At 46.7% G+C, this 22,052-nt stretch overlaps 5 protein-coding genes across 7 annotated transcripts; 3 read left to right on the forward strand and 2 right to left on the reverse strand.

Moving 5' to 3' along the window:
* Nucleotides 1–246: 246 nt before the first annotated feature.
* Nucleotides 247–4,044, forward strand: LOC108141481 (peptidyl-alpha-hydroxyglycine alpha-amidating lyase 1). 3 transcript variants are annotated; one of them, XM_017264893.2, is made up of 6 exons: nt 247–521; nt 730–907; nt 968–1,208; nt 1,641–2,140; nt 2,285–2,788; nt 3,253–4,044. In XM_017264893.2, the coding sequence occupies exons 1-6, from the start codon at nt 393–395 to the stop codon at nt 3,420–3,422; spliced, it is 1,722 nt and encodes a 573-aa protein (XP_017120382.1). In that variant the 5' UTR covers nt 247–392; the 3' UTR covers nt 3,423–4,044. The 3 variants fall into 3 exon arrangements, with proteins under 3 accessions (XP_017120382.1, XP_017120380.1, XP_017120381.1); XM_017264891.2 differs by having other exon boundaries at nt 2,285–2,719; XM_017264892.2 differs by lacking the exon at nt 3,253–4,044 and adding an exon at nt 3,136–3,179 and having other exon boundaries at nt 249–521; nt 2,285–2,719.
* On the reverse strand, nt 4,045–5,311 carry LOC108141482 (prenylated Rab acceptor protein 1). The gene is made up of 3 exons (XM_017264894.2): nt 4,859–5,311; nt 4,592–4,798; nt 4,045–4,525 (listed from the first exon to the last, which is right to left on the reverse strand). The coding sequence occupies exons 1-3, from the start codon at nt 4,939–4,941 to the stop codon at nt 4,234–4,236; spliced, it is 582 nt and encodes a 193-aa protein (XP_017120383.1). The 5' UTR covers nt 4,942–5,311; the 3' UTR covers nt 4,045–4,233.
* A 448-nt stretch (nt 5,312–5,759) lies between these two features.
* Nucleotides 5,760–7,574, forward strand: LOC108141282 (eukaryotic translation initiation factor 3 subunit J). The gene is made up of 6 exons (XM_017264550.2): nt 5,760–5,936; nt 6,125–6,216; nt 6,428–6,541; nt 6,610–6,901; nt 6,968–7,104; nt 7,168–7,574. The coding sequence occupies exons 1-6, from the start codon at nt 5,921–5,923 to the stop codon at nt 7,228–7,230; spliced, it is 714 nt and encodes a 237-aa protein (XP_017120039.1). The 5' UTR covers nt 5,760–5,920; the 3' UTR covers nt 7,231–7,574.
* Nucleotides 7,575–8,078: 504 nt separating this feature from the next.
* Nucleotides 8,079–9,503, forward strand: LOC108141274 (WD repeat-containing protein 89). The gene is made up of 3 exons (XM_017264540.2): nt 8,079–8,152; nt 8,209–9,172; nt 9,228–9,503. The coding sequence occupies exons 1-3, from the start codon at nt 8,125–8,127 to the stop codon at nt 9,466–9,468; spliced, it is 1,233 nt and encodes a 410-aa protein (XP_017120029.1). The 5' UTR covers nt 8,079–8,124; the 3' UTR covers nt 9,469–9,503.
* A 9,132-nt stretch (nt 9,504–18,635) lies between these two features.
* On the reverse strand, nt 18,636–20,050 carry LOC108141287 (segmentation protein even-skipped). The gene is made up of 2 exons (XM_017264555.2): nt 19,821–20,050; nt 18,636–19,747 (listed from the first exon to the last, which is right to left on the reverse strand). The coding sequence occupies exons 1-2, from the start codon at nt 19,957–19,959 to the stop codon at nt 18,780–18,782; spliced, it is 1,107 nt and encodes a 368-aa protein (XP_017120044.1). The 5' UTR covers nt 19,960–20,050; the 3' UTR covers nt 18,636–18,779.
* Between the last annotated feature and the right edge of the window lie 2,002 nt (nt 20,051–22,052).

Here is a 22,052-nt window from a genome sequence, read left to right on the forward strand (position 1 = left end):
TGATATTCCATTCTGAATTACATATCTAGGCTCCTACGTTCGAGTGTAGGAGTGTATGCATTAAATATTATAGTCCCTTATGTTTTTTGTAAGAGCAAGTATAAAAAATCAATATTTATGTACAACTGCTTAAAGTTTTTTTTACCAATTTTTCTCAAGGATATAAGACATTTGTACTATATATACTATATGGTCACACTGTAGAACACAAAAATAGCAAAGTGTCAAACCCCCTTTGAAGTCCATGGTACCTGCGCCGCTGTTTCCATCACATCTCAATCGCAAGCAAAGATGGCCGCGTCATAAGTAGTTTTGTAGTTCCGAGACGAGACGTTTGTTTACGAGCACAATCACACCGGACTGGATATCCGCCTGAAGTCCTGCAGCCATATATGTACATTCGCAGGGATTCCAAAGCAATGCATTCCACCGACAGCCCCAAATGCCTGGGCCACAAATCCCTGGCAATCTGTTGCCTGCTCCTCCACCTCTTCCTCTTCCCACAGCCAGCGGCATCGCAGGTAAATCACCAATCATTATAACCAAGAGTTCATTAGGGCCATCACGCTGCTTGACCCAAACAAACATATGTTTGCAATGTGTGCACAGATGTTTGGCATATTGATTTTACTGCAGTGTGTACTTCGAGTGTGTGCGTGGGTGCTGGTGCTCCGTGGCATTTATTTTTTCCCACCTGGGCTAATCTTAATCTAAAAACCCCTTTTGCAGGCTCAAAGTTCGCCACGTTATCTGCAGAATGGGGACAACGACAGCAACAACAACGAGCGCCTGCATCAGATTCTCAAGGGATCGGGGCCAGTATCGGGTGTCACACAGCTCAATTGGCCCCAGCCGCCCAAACAGGCGATTACCGACGTCAAGACTGAGCTGGCCAAGCTGAACAGCAGTGAGTGGGGCATCTCCAAACATTTAAATATCATGTTATAAACTTTAATGCCACTTTCAGCTTACCTTTACCAAAACGCCTGGCCGGCGAACAACGTGAAGCTGGGAGCAGTCACAGCCGTGAGCTTCGACAAGGCCGGCAACGTGGTGATCTTCCACCGTGTGGACCGCATCTGGGGACAGACCACCTTCGACAACAGGAACGAGTACCAGGAGCGATACCGTGGTCCCATCAGGGAGAGCACGATCCTGGCGCTGGAGCCCGCAACGGGCAAAGTGCAATACGACTGGGGCAAGAACTTGTAAGAAAGAATATATAATAACCATCTTTAACAACTTGTCGAGGTCTTAGTTCATCCAAGTGCTCAGTTCTGTAAAACAGAAACTAATTTATACCCATGAAAGATTACTTTTAAAAGTACAAGTTCTTATAGAACCCAATAATAGGCACTATATTGTAATTAGCACAATCACATTCGTGATCACAGTATTTGTTTACCTGATCTTTGATTTGTGTTCTTAGGCAGGAATAATATTTTGCATTATAAATACCTGTCGAGATGGTCTGTAAAAAAAGCAATGACATTATTGTAAATTTAAATGGTAATAGTCAAACATTTATACTCATTTAAATTCATAGAATTGCTTTAAATTAATATAAATTGCAAAAAAAAGAAAGTAGCATTTTATTAAGATGATAAGTCCTTATTAACAAAATATTATTTCACCCACAGCTTCTACATGCCGCATGGCTTGACCGTGGACCCCGAGGAGAACGTTTGGCTGACGGACGTGGCCATGCACCAGGTCTTCAAGTTTCCGCCTCGTGGAGGCGATGGCAAGCCACTGCTTACACTCGGCGAGGCCTTTAAGCCCGGCTCTGGCCGGAAGTTCTGCAAGCCCACCTCAGTGGCGGTGCTGGACAACGGCGACTTCTTCGTGGCGGATGGATACTGCAATGCCCGCATTCTCAAGTACTCGCGTGCTGGCGACCTAATCCTCTTCTGGGGACAGAACACCTTCGCCGGCGTGTCCTACGACGTGGCGCCACAGAACTTCTTTGCCATCCCTCACGCCCTGACCCTCGTTCCGGAGCTGGGGCTGCTGTGTGCGGCGGATAGGGAGAACGGGCGGGTGCAGTGCTTCCTGTCCAGCAACGGCTCCTTCCACTCACAGTACCACAGCCAGCTGATAGGGGACCGCCTCTTTAGCATGGCCTACACCCCGGCAGCGGGTGAGTGGATCAATCTTCTCCTGATATCGGTTTTTATGAGGTGTCACAAGAATCTTACGACAATTTGACGGCCCTTCCAAAATCCGTGAATTTTCGAGATCAGTTAACTATTTTACCCATAACTTTATCCCTTTTCCGCTACAGGTGGGCAGCTGGTCATTGTGAACGGACCCACTGCCGAGCTGGGCATACATCCCGAGCACTACAACGAGGTGCACGGCTTCGTGCTGAACATGCGCAGCAAGCAGCTGGTGTCCAAGTTCGGGCCCAATAACCTGCAGTTCCAGAATCCCCACGACGTGGCCGTCACAGCCGACGGCAACGAGATCTACGTGGCCGAGCTAAATCCCATGCGCATCCACAAGTTCGTGCACAGATCGCTGGCAAAGCCGATGTCCTTGTCGGCCACCAAGGATCCCGGCAACAGCGCACTGAGTAAGACTGTGGGGGAGGAGCAGGCGCCGTCGACAACGGTGCATCATCCCAGTGGCAAGGCCATCCTCGTGGCCTCGCTGATGCTGCTCTTCGCCGGCTCCACCTTTGCGTTGGCCCTACTTTTCGCCCGACGGAGGAAACGAGGTAACCAAGCGATCAGCTCCGCTCCGCCCAGCGACCTGGTCTACCGCAAGCTGACCGCTTCCAACCAGAGTCTGTGCTGATCTGATCCTCAGTGCTAGCCCCTCACTCAATGTCCTGTGTTGTGCTGTCCTTCACACTATTAGTTACCTGTATTTATAAGTTTGAACTGGCTTACACTTAAGTTTACCTTTGAATCTCCGTCCACATTCCCGTTTTGTTTTGGGTTCGTACTTTATTATTTACAATGAAATTTAAATGTGTTCTGTATTCCTTTGAAAATATATTTTTGTAACTAAATTTATATCGCACTTAGTTTTCCATATTATACAAACCCTTTATTAAAAATACACAAGTGTAACTAAAACATTTACGTTTCTATTTAAGTCTCTTCTGTTTTCGTTTTCGGTTTGTTTCAGTGCACGGCAGAGCGCAGATCTATGCATGAATTCAAAAAAAGGATATAGGATATATCAGTGTTTTAGTGCACCTAAGGCAATCGGTTGTTAATCTCCAATCTCCAACATATCCCACAGGTTGCCTGCCATTCGGAGCTCGCAGTCGTCGCCATGCGTGGGAGAAGAGTGAGGGCTTTAAGTTGGGCGGACTGCTCGATCGGGACCGCAATGGCTTCGAGAAGCTGGACCAGCAGGCCAGCGACGAGGAGCAGGAGACGACGACGCTGGCCAGCGCCCAGTTTGCCTAGGCGAAGGACCAAGACTTACGCAAGCTAACGAAGCATTCCTAGTTCTAACTACCTGTACCTCATGGAACTACGGTCTTAGTTGTACTCGAGCTATGTGTGACATTTAGTTGTGATTTTAGTTTTTGTTTTAAAGGGGTGCATTCCGCAGACAATTCCGATTGCGGAGTAGATATTTTTGAATATATAAAAGGAGGATATATGTTAAGTAACATTTTTAAAGTTTCCTTAAAATGCGATAGGTTTTAAAAAACACCAAGCAGTTGTTTACTGGTATTTTATAATGTTTGGATTTCCAAAGGTACATAAATACATATATGTAAATTCCTAAGCCTTATCCAAACTCCCAGACTTTAGTCGTTGACCTTTTTCTCTTTGTACATTAATATTTATAAAGGTAATGAATTATTATTTTAGGAAAAACAAGAGCCTAAAAATGTAGTCTTTTTATAAATGTTTTATTGACCCGATCATGAGCTCGAAAATATCTGAGATATAGGTCCATCCATTTTTAATTTGTAATAATTGATAGATTTAAATCGAAATTCTCTGCCGAATGCCCCTCATCTATTGACTTACACTGCGATTGATTTGCCAAATGGAATATAGTCTTATGAATCTGTCATAGTTTGTGTACTTTGTTTATTCAATGTCTGCGGCTAAAACTTAACTAGAATTCGTTATAAATATGTTGATATTGCGTGTTGATTGTATCGACTAATAAGGCCCCATAGTGGCGAATATGTCTGCACCTCGTCCTCGCCGCGGATTGTCCAGATCCCAGAAGACCAATACTTCAGCTTCTGGCTGACAATCAGACAACCTGGGCAAGGAATCCCTCGTTCTCCTCGGTCACGATAGCATCGATGTTGTAGAAGATGGCATGCATTGCAATCACAAAGCAGGAGGCGCCCAGTGTCCAAAAAAGAATGGAGCCCGCGCCCACCAAAAAGAGCACGGGCGCAGTGGCCAAGTTGAGGGCGATTATCTGTTGATTGGGCGTCAGTTGGTGGCCCACCACTGTGATGTTGCTGTTGCGCACCCGCAGTTTGTGGCAACCAAAGGCGGCGGCCAAGATGACCAGCAGGATGCAGGGCGCCGTGATGCTGGAGGGAATTCACAAGGTATAACTATTAGTTAGGTGGCTCTAGCTGGGCACTAAGATCACTCACAGGCAGTAGATCATCAGGACGAAGAAGATGAAGATGTAGTTGGCCTGGAAGTAGGAGAGATTCCGCAGGATACGGTTGTTCAGGCGCTGCATGCTCACGGCCGACTTAAAGTTGTTGATATTGAAGAAGACAATCCAAGGTCGCAAAGAGTTGCGCACCATTTGGAAGATCTGCAGCGGCGATGGCAGGTTGGACAGGCTGGGCAAACTATGTGGGGAAATGATATGACGTTAGATCAGATGCCTTCAAGGGTTGTTGGTCACTCACCTTTGAAGGTCCACGGAGAACCTGCCTCCCGATGGCGGTGGCGGCTGCATGTTTCCGGATAGATTTCCGCTGGTTTGGGCCATTTCGAGCGCGCTTTTTCAACCTTTCGTTAGCTCTTTCCCCAGTGACACGTCTTCGCTGCAATTTGCGACTATTCTTCTACCAAGTGTGGGCGTTCTACAAGTGTTGTGTGTATCTTCGATTTCGTTCCACTTGGTTCGAGAATTGTTTTTCGGATGCTGCGGCGTTTGGGGAGCAACGGGCACTTTCCCGGACCCAATGCTACATGGAGGTGGGGCGACACACAAGACTGCTTCTGATGTTGCTATCACAATTTACTCTTAATTTGCTATGACATTGTTTTTTCTGTTAAACAGTATACAAAGTTTTAAAAAATCTGATGTGGCAGATAATTCTAGGATTGCCGTGACAGAAAGTGTGACCAGGCCTGTTTGTGTGCAAATCGACTAGAGCATAACACTGAACAAAATGTCATAGTCTGAACATTGGTAAAATATGTAAACACATGGAAATATCTAAACAAAAAAATTGTATCTATAATTTTGGAAGCTTAAAATATTATATTATATTATTTCTGTTGAAATGTCAAATGCTGTTCTACGTAATTGAAGTAATTATACATACCTTAATACCTATATAACACCTGATCAATTTTATATATAGATAGTTATAGTTTGAAACTAGGTATATTTAATGAAAAGGTATGACGTATCAAGTATTCAACGGTTAGACAGACTATAGCTTGACAGTTTTATTGGTATGAGACAGCCAGCTTCAAAATATGTGCGTTTAAATCACTCAAAAGCAAATATCGTTAGCTGTCATTCAAATGTGTATTATGAATATTCGATAGCAACTGCCTATCGGCCGCTTTGTTTGCACATTTCCCAGCACCTGCAGTTTGGTCACACTACAAGTATTCTGCAGATTTGGTTGGTTTTGGAAAATTCCCGAAATCGCTGCGAGGCTGGAAACGAAGTGGATCCAAGCACAAACCCATCCAAAAGCACAAATCCCTCAAATATATAGGAATCCGGAGATATGGCCGACGACTGGGGTGAGTTTCCTGGGGCGGGGGCGGTGCGTCATCTTCGGCGGACAATAAACGTGGTCGCCGTCGTTGTTGTTGTTGTTGGAGTGCCATGCAACCAGCCTTGATGCTTATTTTTAGCCCCTGCCAACTAACCGTATTCGAAACCCCTGTAATTTTCAGATTTAACTGTGATTCATCTTGTAATATTTCAGAATCCGCAGCAGACAGTGAAGTGTTGATACGACCTAATGCAGCCGCCAGCGTAAACAAGTGGGAGGGCGAGGACGAAGACGAGGACATCAAGGTGGGGCCACTGAAAACCAAACAAAACCTAAATCGAAACCGAAACCGAAAGCATTGCAGTATGCGGATGTAGTCAACCGCACAACAACAACAACAAAAGCCCGGAGCCAAAACTTGTTTTCGTGCACTCTCGGTTTCACTTTCATTTCGCTGTACACGTGTGCACTTTCGGATCAGACTCAACTTAATCTCTTGCATTTTCCCACTCACAGGACAGCTGGGAGGATGAGGAGGAGAAGAAGGACGAGGAGAAGCCCACAAAAACAGAAGCCCCAGCCAAGCCAAAGCCGAGCAAGGCGCTAAAGGCCAAACTGGAGCAGCAGGCGGTAGGATATTGCAAAAGCAAACTTCCCAGACTGGTTTACCATATCATAATCATGATCTCCCACTATAGCGCCTCGAGGAAGAAGCGGAAGCGGAACGACTGGCCAACCTCTCGCCCGAGGAGAAGCTGGCCGAGAAATTGCGCCTGCAAAAAATCCAGGAGGCCTCCGATCTCAAGCACGCCCAGGATGCATTTGGCGTGACGAGTACGAGCGATGGTGGCCTGGAGGCATTCAACCCGGAGAGCAAAGAGGAGTTCAAAGAGTTCGGTGCCACGCTCAGTTGGAAGGTGTCCCAGTTCCGCGAATCGGAGCACTTTCCCCAGTTCGTTGAGGACCTGGTGCGCAGCCTGTGCGTGAACCGTGAGTGATCATCTAGCTTATGCTTAGACAAGCCTCTAATCTGATCTGATTTTCCGTCTTATCAAGTGAGCGCCGCTGACATCAAGAAGGTCAAGATGAACGTGGAGATCTTGCACTCGGAAAAGCTCAAGCTGGAGAAGGCCAATGCCAAGAAGCCCGCTGGCAAGGGCAAGGGCAAGGTCACGTTGCGCACCGAGAACGACGTAAGTCCTTGGATCCTCCTCTGAATATCTAGCAGGTTATTAAATCAACACATTCTTTTGCAGGACATTGATGGGTATCAAAAGTACGGAAATGACTTCACCGAAGATTATGACGACTTCATGTGAATAGGATCTATATTGTAGCCCGCATATATCTAATTATTGAAAACATAGTTGCTTGTTGAAGAGTTCTTCTTGTTAGAGATGCTGCGCAGGAAATTGAGTCCTTTGTTGAATATAAAATAGCAGAACCTATATAAATATGTACATATATATTTATATGACCATACAGAACACAAACAAAAAATCCAGTCAAGTCAGGCAATCAAGAAACCTCAACGAACACGCAAATCCAATACCAAACCGAAGAAATACTTAGGCAACTGACTGCGTATGTCGTATTCGGAATGGCTTCTTGTAAAATTAACTTTTGTATAAAGAATAAAACTACAGAACGATATTAAACGGTAGATGCAAATCTCTTATTTCGTGGGTACTGATAGCATTATCAGAATTGGAAGCTTAAACCGTCTGGCTAGATTTTAAATAATTAATATTCATTAACATTAACTTTTATTATTTTATTAGTTTTATGCGGCAATATGAACTTCATTTGAGCTAGCTTTATTTATATATTTGTAAATTTTCTAAGTTTATTTCGATTTTTAATATATTTTGACCTTTTAAAAAATTCCCGCCCAAATTCAAGTGATGTTTTTTGATGGGCAAGAAGAAGCATTACAAGCATTGTTGTTTGGTTAAAAAGTCTAGAGAATTAATAGCTAAATAAAAAATGGTCCCTTAAAGTAATAGTAAGTCAGTTTACTTTCCGGTTAACTTATTTTATTTAAATAAACAAATTAATAAATATTCTTTGCATCTGCGTAACTCACTCTGTCTCACTATTGAAACATTCTCACTTTGATAAATTGTAGCTATTATCGATTTAGCTCTAAACTAGCTAGATGCCCATTGCTGGCGTTATTCGATACACGTGCGGAGGAATCAACAACAGCCAAAATGAGTGATTTTAACAAGTATTGCCAAGGTTTAACTATATTTTAAGCCTTAAAATGCGGACAACTAAATCCTTGCTCCTTGCAGAAGCTGCCCTCGAGGAGCTGCCCAGTTCGGAGGACGAGGAAGACATCGGCGACGAGGACACCTGTAGCGCCCAGGATTTGGCTGCCCAATTCCAGTTGCAGTACAAGCCTCAGGACGAGTGCAGCGTTTCCTTGCAACGTGACTATGTGCTTAGCCTGTCCGCCGACCAGGGATTCAATCGCGTTGCCGTCGGATTGTCCAGTTCCGCGGTGCACATCTACAATCTGGATGCTGGAGCGGGAAAGCTTTCCAACTTCAGCTTCCTGCCGCCCACGGAGTCGAATGAAGTGAGCATTTGTGGCGTTCGCTTCCTCGACGATGGACCGCACAACATCCTCGTGGGCACCACCGACGGCTATGTGCGCCTCTACGATCTGCGACAGAAGGGCGAACAGGCCAGGTTCAAATACACCCAGCATCAGTCGGTGGCTCCGGTGCCCAAGTCGATATCCTGCTTCGACAGGAACGCCAACGGACGGATCGTCTGCTGTGGCACCAACCAGTTTCACAGCAACGTCTTTCTGGTGTTCTACGACGTCCGGGAGCGACGGCAGATGGGCGTGTACTGCGACAGCCACGAGGACGACATCACCTCGGTGCGGTTCCATGCCCAGAATCCGGATATCCTGTGCACGGGTAGTGTGGATGGCCTCATCAACGTCTTCAATGTCCAGGAGGCGGACGAGGATGAGGCCCTGCTCAACACCTTCAACACAGAGAGCAGCGTTGCCCGTCTGCAGTGGCACAGAAATGTCTACGACAAGGACATCATATCCTGCATCACGACCACCGGCGATTTCAAGAGCTACGAGAGCGAGGAGGGCGACGAGGTGTGCTCCTTTGAGCGCCCGGATGTCACGGCGGCAATACGGCGCAAAAATGCATCAAACTTCAACTTGATCGGTGCCCACAACCAGGAGGACGGAGAAGTCTTCCTGCTGGCGGGTACGAATTTCAACAAGGGGTGAGTTTTTTTGATAGGCTGTTGGCAAATATCAAACTAACTTTCCTTCTCTTAGGGAGATCCTGCGCTCCGTGAGCGTTACCACCAAAAATACCCTACAGCCACTGGCCAATTTTCAGGGCAACAAGCAGATCGTGAGGGAGAGTCTCTACGATTCCAAGAGAAGATTACTGATAACGGGTGGCGAGTCCGGCATTGTCACGGTTTGGTCGCAAGACTCTAGTGGAAGTGCCGTCGTCGGTGACAAGCTGAAGGTCAAAAAGGAGAAGAAGTCTCGCAAGCAGGCGCCATATTAAATGTATTTGTTTTAAATAAAAGTTTACTGAATTAAGTATTTCAAATTTTGTGTTAAAGTCTGGCAGCTCTGGTGATTGGCTTGACAAAAGGTGGCTGTCATAAAACTATCTGGCTGCGACTACGTAATAACGTAACGAAGTGCGTTAACAAAGTGTTGCATACTTTGTGGTACTGCCTTTGACTCAAATGTAGAATGTATGTAACTTGCATGTATAATTTAATTTGAATTTATTTTTAAGTAGTTTTGCATGGAAGACAGCATCCTAAGTTTACGTATAATTATAAAAAGAATTTATAAAAATCATCCCCTGAAATACAGGGCCATGAACCTGTCCTGTATGAAAGCTGCTCAACTGCAGCTTAAGCTCGTAAAAACTTTTTAGTATTCATGGTTTCGGCATTAACGATGCCAATTATGGCAGCGTTTTATTTAGCTTCACTGTTTTTTTTTTCTTTTTTAGCTCTTGGGAGAGCGGCAGCGACGCCGGCAGAGGAGAGATGGGCGTGGTCGCTGCCCCAAAAAATGGGAGCCAACTCCATGGAAACGCCAGACGGAGTCCACCAATCGGCGTCAAGTCTCTTGCTCGCGAAGAGCGCCTGCGCGAAGAGAGGGAAAGTGCGCGAGCGGAAACCAGTTTGTATCTAAAACAAAAAGAATAAAAAAGAGGTGGTGGTGGGGGAAGTGGGGGTTGCTGATAAAGATGGCCGTCGCCTTCCGCGGCAGAGGATGCAGCAGAGCTGCGGAATCGCCTCAGACTCAAAGTCACAATTATGGGGCACTCATTCATTGCGGTGTATGATGCAAACAGCGCCCCGGCCGCGCCCCTTTCACCACACTTTTCCGTACAGTCGAACGTCTTTAACTCGAATAAAATACTTGGTTTTACACAAGTTAGTCGTATACTCATAAAGTCAAACTTTCGTAACTCGCATTTCTGTTGGGTTTCATTTTGATCAGACTTTCAGCCATAAGCCCGCAGTGTAGGTACATCGATACTTTTTTGGGAATTGGCTAATTTTTATTTAGCTTATTTATCTTAATAGTGTATATCTGATTAAAACTAAACAACGTTTGTTTTTATACACCAAACAAGAAGTCACAAAAACTAAACAATTGCTACATGAATTTTAATGTTACGATTATGAATTATGAATATTATTTAAATAAATACAATGAAAGTATCCATTCAAAACTAATCTGTTTAAAAAATAAGACCTTAGACTACAGTTTTTGACTCTTCAGTTTAGAAATGAAACTAAAAACAATAGAGGTTATATTATTGAGTAACAGTAATGTTGAACTTTTTTTCATTGTCTTTCGTTATATTTGTTGTTATTGAGCTAAAGTAACAGAAAAAATATTGAAGACATGATTACAATGTTATTTGAGATACTTGCAAAAAAGAGTTTTTAAAATGTTAGTAACAAGATTTCAGTTCAATTTTTAAAACTAAATTTAATTGATGTACCTAACTACAAAATGATTAAAAAAGTGCAAAGGGAAAATACAAAAAAAAAATTAAAGTAGATAGTTGAAAGTCTGGAACTAATCAAATAAGAAAAGATATAATGAATCTATGAACAAAATTTCTTGACTTAAATAATAAAAGTTAAAAATAGCTCATATGGTTATGGTATAAAAAGTATAATGCCAGTTTGAATGGCTTACTGATTATGAAAAGCGGAGTACAAGACAAACATATTTTTTTAGGTTTATTAACAAGACAGTTTCCATTAGTTTTCAGTTACAGATGCTCGACTGTATATCTCGCAGCTCCAATGTGTTTAATCAGGCAGTCAGCGAGGGGGGAAAAGGGGGAGGATGGGTCGGAAAAACCGGCGAAGGAGGAGCGTTCTCCTAGTTGACGAGTTAACAGCAATTAGACGTCGACGCCTCACGCTGGATTCGCTTTATTGGAGGTTTATTGAGCGGAATCTGCAGCAGTCGCTCTGTTTCGCTTTGCTGTTTGTTGTAATTGTTTTGTTCGGGGGTGGTTGGCCAGAGCATTGAGGGGGTGGGAGAGGAGAGGGGAATGGAGGGTGTCAGTTCACCCGCTGACATTAATTGGTTGTGTACGAGCCAATTTGGCGTAAAAGGCGCTAAATTGATTGCCCTGCGGTTTTAATCGATGCGCATTCATTCCAAATCACGCACATTTATCACCCGTTGAACCACCCACGCATCTCCCCCTTTATTCTTTTTTGGTTTTGTTTGGTATGAGCATGAGATATAGAGATATAGAGATACATCTGCGCTGTTTTATAATTGCCGGCAATTGCTGACCGTCCGGGTAATTAACTGAAGCTGCCTAAATCAAAACAGAGGCTGCCTGTTTCTGGTTGATCCTGCCGATCCTGGCCATATGAAAACCCGTTATATAACCGGACCGCACTTTGGCGGAATTCGCAATGCTACCTGGCCAGCGTGTTTCGTCCTTTCGCCGTTTTTTATGCCGTATGCCCCGTAGTTACTCGGAAGTCGGAGCTGTTTTTTAGCCAACGGATTGGCAAGAGGTAAAAAGGATAAGGCTAGGGCTAAGGATTTCCGCGGAACTACAGCTCGTAGGGTTATGAAATTTTACGCAAGCTGCTGCAACGCGAAAAAAAAACGAAGGATGTCGAAGGATGCGTCAAGGACTCCGGAACAAAGGGGTTCTGCCGGCTCCTGAAAGGATTTAGCAGGAAGTTTCGCCCGGCCTCGCAGGATGTCCATAATTGCACGCAATCAGCGCATAATCCCCGCATCATCTTCGCAATTTGGCAGAAGAAAAACTTGGCCCAAACAATGCCGCGAGTTAGGGCTAAAAAAATATGAGAAAATAGAAGGCAAAATGGAAATTTGCTGCCGACTTGTTGACTTTGCAGCCTTGAGACACTGGCTATCTGCATCCTGTGGGTGGACAGGTATGCCGAAAGGATTTGATGCGCCCGCCCCCGCGCATCCAATCGGGCAACTTAATTGCCAGAAATTCTCAAAACAAACGAACCCAAACAAATAAACAGAAAAGGGGGAGAAAGGATTGGATTGGACTCACTCGATTTGGTTGACTTGGCTGACTTCTCTGACTTCTCATTAGGCCCGAACCAGATTGACTTTCTGCGGATCATCTGGGGTAATCGCAGTTAATCCGGTTACTCTGGACCCAGGACCTCGCAAGGATTAGGGGCGGAGCAAGTCCAGAAGTCAGTCCAGCAAATGCGAAAGGATTAGACGGATTGTAGAGTAGAGTAGAGTAGAGTAGAGTAGCAGGTCAGGTCAGGTCAGTCGGTGCAGTGTCCTCGGCGGTTTCTGCTGCGGGTTCCGCCCAGCCGGCACGCCCTAATCCGTTTACGCCTCGAAATTAATGCAAACATTTAGAAGGATTATCGCCCTAAAGGGGTTGACAGGGTCCCCGGTCCATGGCTGGCATTCAAATTCGCGCGAACTGGCCATAAAAGCATGATAGGATTGCTAATTCGCCGCTACTTGTTGTCCATTCTGCGGCCTTTGTTTGCCATCGGATTTGCCAATCGCGACTGCCACTTGGCTGCGGTTCCCTTTTCTCCTTTCGCTCCTTTCACTCCTTTTGCTCCTGACTACGGCGTATCAAAAGCAGCGGCACAATTATGCATTTCAGGGAAGTGATTAGGCCACAGATTAGAGCCAAAGAGTTGACAATATTTGTGGATTAGTCTCGGACTTGCCACCCGGGATCGGTGGCAGGTATCATACATATGTGTTCCTGCTTATCATTACTGAGTTGTGACACTCTATGCAGATCCTCATGCCGATTCCGATTCCGATTCCGATTCCGATGCCGATGCCGATTTAGATCCCCCTTTGATCTTTCCCCCTTAAGGACGAAACCAGGAAGTGGCGGCACTTACTTCCGCAGGACATGGCCTCAAGTGGCCGGCCAAAGGATCGCCGCGATCTCAATTAGCAGGCGCCACGAAATGGGCCCTCGAAATGGGCCACCATCAGTCAGTCAGCCAGGCAGACTTAAAAAAAGAACGCTACACAGAGAGAACTCGGATGTTCTCAATTGAGTTGAATATGTGTTCAAAGCAAGAACGAAACTTTTGCGTACAAAATGTTCTTAATGTTCCTGAATCAAGTTTAATTGATTTCTGAAAGGTGGTTTGTTTAAAAATATTCTCAAAATAAGAACGCCGTTCTTTAAACAAGAACATTTTGTTCCTAAAATGATTGGACTAGGGGTTAAGTGTCTTAGAACATTAAATATTGAGTAAGTTATTAAGAGCCCCCTGGTTCAAATTCTAGACAAGGTAATTAATTTATACCGTTTTTTTAGTTTTTATGTCTTCTTATCAAGTTTTTTGATTACAAACATATTTCTTTGAATTCTTATCAGCACTTAGTTAGATTAGTACATAGCCAAAGTTGATGCCAGTAGGGCGCAACCGGTATAAAAAACTATTTTTTTTTGTATAATTCAATACCAACATGTTCATAAGCCAAACCCCATTAGTTAGTGAGTCAACACAAAAATGCTCTTAAAATAAGAATATTCGTGCTTACACGGCTTTTAAGAACGACTGTTCTTGGTTTTCTCTCTCTGTGTAGAAAGGGAGCTGCTGATCCGGACCACCATATACTGATGCCATATATGCTGTAATATATATCTTAAGTGCCTGAGAACTGTGAAGTGAAGCAGCAATTATGTTGTCGTCGCTTTGATCTGCTGCCTGCCACTTGGAGTTGCAGATACGCAGATACAGATACAAATGTAGCTGCGGCTGCAACTGTGGTTAAACCACTCGCATCCCAAGTCGATTTCCCTGTTTAAGCATTTTTTAATTGTATGCTAATTGATGGCATCCATGGGATATTTTTGGCTTTCCCCCGGATTCCGGACTCCGGATGCCGCACTCTATACACACCACCAGCTGCCAAAGGGGATGAGTGGGAGCCATTTTGAGCAGCACTATATCAAAAAGTTGTTTATTCATCAGAGCAACAGATACAGATTCAGATTCAGATACAGATGCAGATATCTAGATGTAAATTTAGGGAAAAGCGCTTAGTGTTTTATGGAGGATTGAGGGCGTGGGCCATAAACGACTAATCCCACTCGAATTCCGGCTAAGATCGCGCACATTTTCGATCTATTGATTTTTAGCATGCTAAAAAGGACACGCATGCTAAAAGGACACGAAGGACGGCAGCAGCGAACGCAAATGGCCTGTGAAAAAATAAGAAAAAGTGAGATAACAATGCGGCCGAAGGTCGAAGGTCATGCGTTCGGTAGTTTTGGTGGTGCTGCTGCTGCCGTTGGCGGTTCCCACTGATAAAAGAGGAGGGGTGGGGGTAGTAGGGGTTAGTGGCAAGGTCAGTCCGCCCCTAATTTGCGTGACCGCTGGCACAATTAAACCGCCTAATTTGCATGTCACTTGCTTTTTTTTTATTCCTTTTGTGGCCATTAACGGCGGTCCATTTCAAAGGGGGATCCCCGCCAGTCGTGTGAATCTTCGGGGGAATCCCTTGGACCCTAAGAGCTTTGATCTACCGAGAGTCCTGCGGCTTTCCCAGTATGCCACACATCCTTAACCAGGCCAATTGCCCGGACAACCTTGTGACTTTGTGACTTACTTTTTTAGCCCGGCCCATTAACAGATCATTTGCCGGCGAAATGTACGCTTTTTGTTCTGTTTTTTTTACGATTTGCACCCAGAGATCAGGATCAGGATCGCTGGAAAGTCAGTTCTTAAAAAATATTCCGCGCACCGCAGCGAGTCAATTTTTTTACGGCCCCTTGGCTTGGCTTAAAAGGCAAGGTCAGCCGGGATCTGAAAGTCGGTTCCGCTTCCGAATTCCGCGAAATGCGAATCTATCGCCGGGCTGGCAGAAACCTGGAAACCTAAAAACCTGAAACTAGAACTAGAATTCCAATGCAGTTTTTTTATGCCGCCTAATTTTTATGGCCTAAAAAACGGAACCCAGGCCGAGCGAATATCATCTCCGCCATAAAACGTTCCGTAGGTAATGACCGGAATGTTCGAAAAAAAATGCGGAGAGTCGCAAAAAAGGACAAGGGCCTGGCCAGGACAAAGAGTCCTGCTCGTAAAATTCGAGAAAAAATGATTTCATTTTTTAGAATCAGTGCGCGAAATGTGAGCAGAGTCCAGAGTGCAGAGTGCAGAGTGCAGAGTTCTAGTCCTCCTGCGGCTTTACGATGGCTATTAAAGCCCCTAAAAAATAAGGCGAAAAAAAAACGGGAATTGTAAATCATGGAAATGGGAGGGTCGCCGTCGGAGGGTCCTGGCTCAAAGTGGGTGTTCCAGGTTCGAGGGGCCGCGGCAAAGTCAAACCGCAATAAAGTTGACACGTCGTGTGCGCAGGATCTGAAAAGTCTGAGGCCCTGAGGCTCTGAACTGCGGAATCGGTAATCGCCAGTCCTTTGCCACATAATGTAAAGTGGCTGACTGCCCTATGTATCCGTATCCGTATCTGTATCTGTATCTATCGCTATGTGAGCAGTGTGTATCTGCAGCCAGGACATGCGCAAAAGGACCCTCTGGCTGCTGGCCACACCAGTGATTGCCGCAATCATTCTAGTTTCATTATCTGGCCTGCAGATTTATAGCCCTCCGACCCGAAAAGCTGCAACTTCGGACAGCCGCAGCATCCATCAGGGCAATTGATTCGGGCCTTTAACTGCCGCTTCACATTCACCATTTACCATTTACCATTTACCCATTTAGAGTGAACCCTGACCAATTGCCGAAGCATTCGACCCCCAATGCTATATGGAAATGTTGGCTAAACATGAGTTTGATTGTCGCGATTATCAGGCCGTTAATATCCATGAAAATGGCCAATGAATCCGAATCCGAATCAGATAAACGGCGCATGGTCCGTTAATGGACAGCGTGCAAATTGGCAAACATGCCGTGGATACATATATATTCATATCTGAATGGGAATTCGAATCCGTGAATACATGACGCATATAGAGTATGCTGTGTGTGCGAGAAACGTGTGAAATTATTTCAGTGCTGGCATCATCATTTTACAAAGATGTTTATTCATCCGCTGGCTGATTGCGAAACCCCTCATCTGCAGAGCCATCTATTTGGCAGGGTCATAAAGCATTTTCAACTTCGTTTAGCGCTCTCAGCTCTTAACTCTTGACTGCAATTACCACGTGAATTCTCTGCGATTCTCTGGCTCTCTCACAAGGGGGGGTTTGGGTTATCCACAGCCTGGCTCCATCTTCAGATCTTGCCGTTTTCCGTTGCCGTTTGCTGTTTGCCGTTTGCCCAAGACGAAGAGATCTCCCTCGCCCTCTGATGATCACTTTATGTTCATTGACAGTTAGTGTGAAATTCGTAGCTCATAAATCGATGGAGAGCCCCGAATTGCGGTCGTCTTGGCCACAAAAGCTGCCTTTTGTCGGCTCCGCAGCTGGAAAGCGGAGGGCAGGGCCATAAACGGCCAGTTCCTAGGTGCTAATTCACTATTAAAAGAAATCAGAAACAGCCAAAGTAACAGCAATAGTAACTGAAAGCCTGAAAACTGAAGCCTGAATCCAAACCCATCCCTAGTTCCTCGCTCACTCACTCATCACGCCCCAATAAAACTTAATTTTGTTTGCACATCATATGGTATCTCTCTATTCAGAGCTACAGAGCCTTGGCTGTTGAATAATGCATTGTATTTTTGTTTTTTTGGTTTCGTGGGAGAAGTTCGCATGAAGTGGCAGCCATTCATAGCTGTGTATCCATTGATTGCCCCTATAAATGTCGGAAATATGTCGGTTGTGCGGCGCAGACAATGCCGAATTAGAGACGAATGCCTAATTGATAATAATATCGCATTTACTCCCTCGCCTCGAATCGAAATCAGTTAACTCTTTTATATTTTAGCCTGCTGAGCAGCTGTTTCCAGTTCCCATCTGCCCGTTGGACAAGCCTAATCCTCTAGCCAGCCATTTCGGCAGCTTGTCGCATAATTTTGCAATAAACAACTTGATGATTTCTGTATTTCAACCAGTCTAATCCCTAATCCCCACATGATTAATTATCAACCTGCACGCAGAGCCAGCAACCACCCCTCTTTGGCCAAGTCAATCCTGCAGAGATTTCCCGTTTTGGCTATTTTTTAATTTACTGTATCCGAATCCGCCGGGGAATTCCCCAGAGCGTGTATCTGTATCTTTATTATCAAATCATAAAATGCTGCCACTTGTGTGCTCGAATCGCATAGCATCCCCACCGGAAAACACCAGCAAAACACCAGCGAGAAAAGGGGTGCGCCACTCCAACGCCAAGGATAACACTTCACGGACCATTTTTTATGCCCCGCCTGGCAAGTGTCAAAACATGTTTTGATGCGCCGAACGCTCAATTAGGTATTAGACACAGGCAGGACCAGGACGGGTATCAGGATCAGGGGTGACTTGGTATATGTATCTCTAGTGTCTGCCCACTCCACTTTTGAATTGAATAACCCTGCCTTTTTGCTGACTCTGGTTTTTTAGCTGCGGGATTATGAGCAATTGACACCCCTTTTGGGTCCGGATTTTGCACAATTGAAACACATGTTTTGCCCGGCAATTAAATAGGGATTTGACTTCTCTCTCGCCCCTCTGATGATTTCTCAATTATGACAATCGCTTCTCACTGGCCAGGAGAAAGCAAACATACGGCCAGGGACACGGCGCAACGGGTGAGGAGAGGTGACAATTAATTAGCCGAGCCCAATGCAGTGCGAGGACACCGGAATTGATTCTCGCCCGGAATGCAACCTGACGCGTGGCAGGGAGTGGGCCCAACTGCCTGCCCAAGGACATTAAGCAGCGGGGGTGGCCATGGTCCGCTTCGATCTGCTCAAATCGCATTAATAAGCCATTGGCTCGGTGTCCGTTTGGCTTGTGCCAAACCCCCGTGGGGCGTCCTTTTTTTCCTTTTTGGAATTGTGGGTGGCCCCGTCGAAGGCCACTGGACCCTATACACTATACTTGTAGTTGCCCTGCGAAGGTCGCCGCTTCCCAGAGAGCAGCTGTCCAGCCAGGTTTCTCCAGCCAGCTAATCCAAACGACCAGGTCCATAAAAGCGACTCAGGTATGCCACACCCAGTGCTCAATACTCAATGCTCAATACTCCCAGGTAGTTTTCAAATGTGTATCGCATAAGTTTCAGTTATTTTCGTATTTATTTTTGATTTAGTGTCTTAATTATCACTACATTTAGCTAGCTTACTTAACAATCTGTACAATCTTCGGGAATAAATAGGAGGACTAAGGCTAGTTTGTACAATCTTTGGGGGGATGGGAAATCAGGTATTAAGGGAATCGGGAACTGGTTCTTACGCCTCAGTCTTGTAGGGCTTGAAGAGCTTCGGCTTGGGCTCCGCAATCATGGTCGTCGTGGGCGGTGGCGACATGTCGGAGGCGGGCCGCTTGGCACTGGGCATCAGGAGGCCGGGAGCTGGCAGCGGACTGGTGGTGGTCAGCGGAACTGGAGCAGGAGCTGCCAGTGGAGCCAGGGCCACTGGACTGCGGTCGAACACCTTGGCGTGATCGGATCCCACTGGCGAGAGCGACAGCGTGGAGGAGTGCGGCGAGGAGGAGGACTGCAGGTCCAGTGGCGGCGTCTGGGTCTTGGGCACGCCCAATCCCGGATAGCAGGAGCCGGAGGGCAGGGCGCCCAGCAGTCCGGCGGCGGCGGCGGCGGAGTAGGAGGCGGCGGAGGCGGACACGGAGCTGGCGGCGCTGTTACCCATCATTTGCTGGTGCATATGAGGGCCAGCGGGATGCGGGGGCGTCGGCCGGGCGGGGATGTGGTACGGCGTGTAGCGGTACTGTCCGTAGGGCGAGGGATGAGCCGCATGGCCGGGCATCTGCATGGCCGGCATCTGGGGCATGGCCATGGGCGGCATTCCGGGGGCCATGGGCGGCATGCCGGGGGCCATCATCGGGTTGGTGGACAGGTAGGGCATGCCCACACTGTTGGCGGCCGCCTGCAGGATGGAGGCGGCGAAGGCGGGGTCCGAGTAGACGGCGGCATAGGGCCAGGCGACGGCAATGCGCTGGCGCTTGTCCTTCATGCGGCGGTTCTGGAACCACACCTTGATGGTGCTCTCCGGCAGATTGAGCTGGGCGGCCAGTTCGCAGCGACGCGGACGCGACACGTAGTTCTCCTTGTAGAACTCCTTCTCCAGACGACCCAGCTGGTCACGGGTGAAGGCGGTACGGTAGCGACGTACCGACGGGTCGGCGGGAATCTCCGAGCCGCGGCTGCCGTTCAGCGAGTTGTCCGGACTGGATAGGCATTCTGTTAGGGACAAAAGTAAAAGAGCGGAAGTAAGTAAATTGTCACACTCAAAGATGATTATCTGTTATCTTACCATTTGGCGAGGGGGGTGGCGTCTGGGGTTTGCCATACTGGGTGGCCAGGAGGTCCACAACCAGCGGCTTCTGGTCCACGGGACTGGCGTCGTGGTGGGCATGGTGGCTCTCCATGTTGTAGGTTCGGTATCCGTGCATCTTTCGCGGCGGTGAAAGCAGTTCGATATATAACAGTTGGGTGTTGTTTTTTTTATTTGAGAGAGTGTTTCAGAGGCAGTTGTTGACTGTGCGGCGGTCACAGCTCGAGTGTGTCGCTCTCAGCCACCCCGCGCCCTTTTATACCTCTCCGCCACGCTCTTTCGCTCTCTGGCAAATGGCCGCCATCGCGGGGCTGGCCAATCACAGGGCGGCAGGCAAGTGCGAGCGGGACAGCTGCCCAGGCAGTGCTAATCTTGCGGTGCAGAGAGCCGCTGCTGAGCGACGATTACGAGGAGAGACAAAGCGGAGGAGCAGCGGGATGGAGCCGGAGAGCAGGTCCTATTCCTGACTTTTTAGAGAGAGCGCCGATTTGGTATTCATAGCGTATGAGCGAATCTTTTGTCTCGCCCGCCCGCAGGCGGCCACTCCACAGGAGCGAGCGGGACGGGCGGGCCCCCTTAATAATGGGATTTTATCGGCTTCATCAAGAATGATATGGCATTATGCCGCTCAGTGGGGTTGATGGTATTAGTATGCTCTATACGCTATGTACCCAGCTAAATACATACATATATTTATCGATCGCCTTTTGCCAGCGAATTATTTGCGCTTTTATGAAGTCTTAATATTATGCCGCACGTTTAACAGCCTCACACTAGCCACTCCGGGTTTTCTGAACTTTATCAACCCCGGCGAGCAGGGATGAGGCGGTGGTATCCACCCATAACCAGGATAATGGCTGCTGGGGGGTCCCAGTTGCCGGGACTTAATTTGAAAAGTTTTCGGTTTCGTTTGGCAAAACATTTATTATGATGATATAATCATGCCCAGAGGCAACTGTACCGGCAAAGAGTGTCCTTTTGGGGGCAGTGAGTAGTTGGCTAGTTGGTTAGTTGGATGTGGTTGAGGAAAAAACGCAGGACCCATTGTCATATCTACCTGCGGCGGCTCAAACGGGTTAAGCTCGGGGATCAGGGCTAAGTCGACGCAAAAAATAACCCAGTTCGCTAGTCCGTTAATCCGCTAAACATCTACCTAATCCCTTCGACATCATTATTATGTGTTTTTATGACTTTCTAATGAAAATGCAAGGGGCCTGCGACTGCGACTGCGAGTGGGACTGCGAGTGGGATTGAGATTTGGTTTCAAGTCAAGCCCTCGGCTAATCCCAGCAAAAACAAACAAACAAACGCCCGCATCGAAAGCGTTAAGATAGGATAGGATAGGATAGGAATCGGAATCCCCTGACTTCGCAACCCGGTTCTGGTATATAGTCAGGGTCCCTCGATTTCGTCCTCGGAATTCCGTTTAATTGCGCTCAATTGAAGCCAAAAGAAAGTAGAGCACAGCGTGCTACCAAACTCAGGCGATTGTTCAAGATGCTGCAATAAAATCTAACTCGAAAGTGAAACGAGGACGAAAGCGAAACTCAGACTCACTTGGCAATTGACTAATAATCTGGCTGATGGCAAACGGATTAACACGGCACACACAGCGAGGAACCTTCGATCTGCGATCTGCGATCTGCGATCTGTCCCAGTTTCAGTTACAGTTTCAGTTTCAGTTTCATTTACAATTCCCTGGTCCCATTGTTATGCATTACCGGGTAACCAAGAAGGATATCGCGCTCCTGCGAGTTAGTTCAAATTATTGGGTTATATTGCGCCGCAATTTGCATTGGCATTAACTCGCCGGGGCAATGGAATCGGAAAGGGTCTACCTACCGGTGACCTGGAAAAGGCCCACAGACAAGCCTTCTTGGCCAGGAAAGGTACCATTTCCATCCGCGAACCCTACCCACAAGCTACAACCTTGCCTATTGTGCACCGCCGGAGCCATTGTCTTTGACTCCGTCCGGAGAATGGACCGCTTGGGTTAAGTCGTCAAGCGAGGTAAACATACATAAATGCGGCAGCGACAGTAAATACCCTTTATGGCGATCGGGCGGGTTGGGTTTGGCGTACCTGCGACCCTCACTCGATCCCGATCCGCGAACACTTTCGCATCTCTCCAGCTCCGCTGCGAATGGGAATACTTGGAAGCGAATCCCTAGCCGTTTGTTGCCACTTTATTGCACATTCTGCCCTCACAAA

This window comes from Drosophila elegans, unplaced genomic scaffold (genome assembly GCF_018152505.1).
Source record: "Drosophila elegans isolate 14027-0461.03 unplaced genomic scaffold, ASM1815250v1 contig_183, whole genome shotgun sequence".
NCBI classification, from domain to species: Eukaryota; Metazoa; Arthropoda; class Insecta; order Diptera; family Drosophilidae; genus Drosophila; species Drosophila elegans.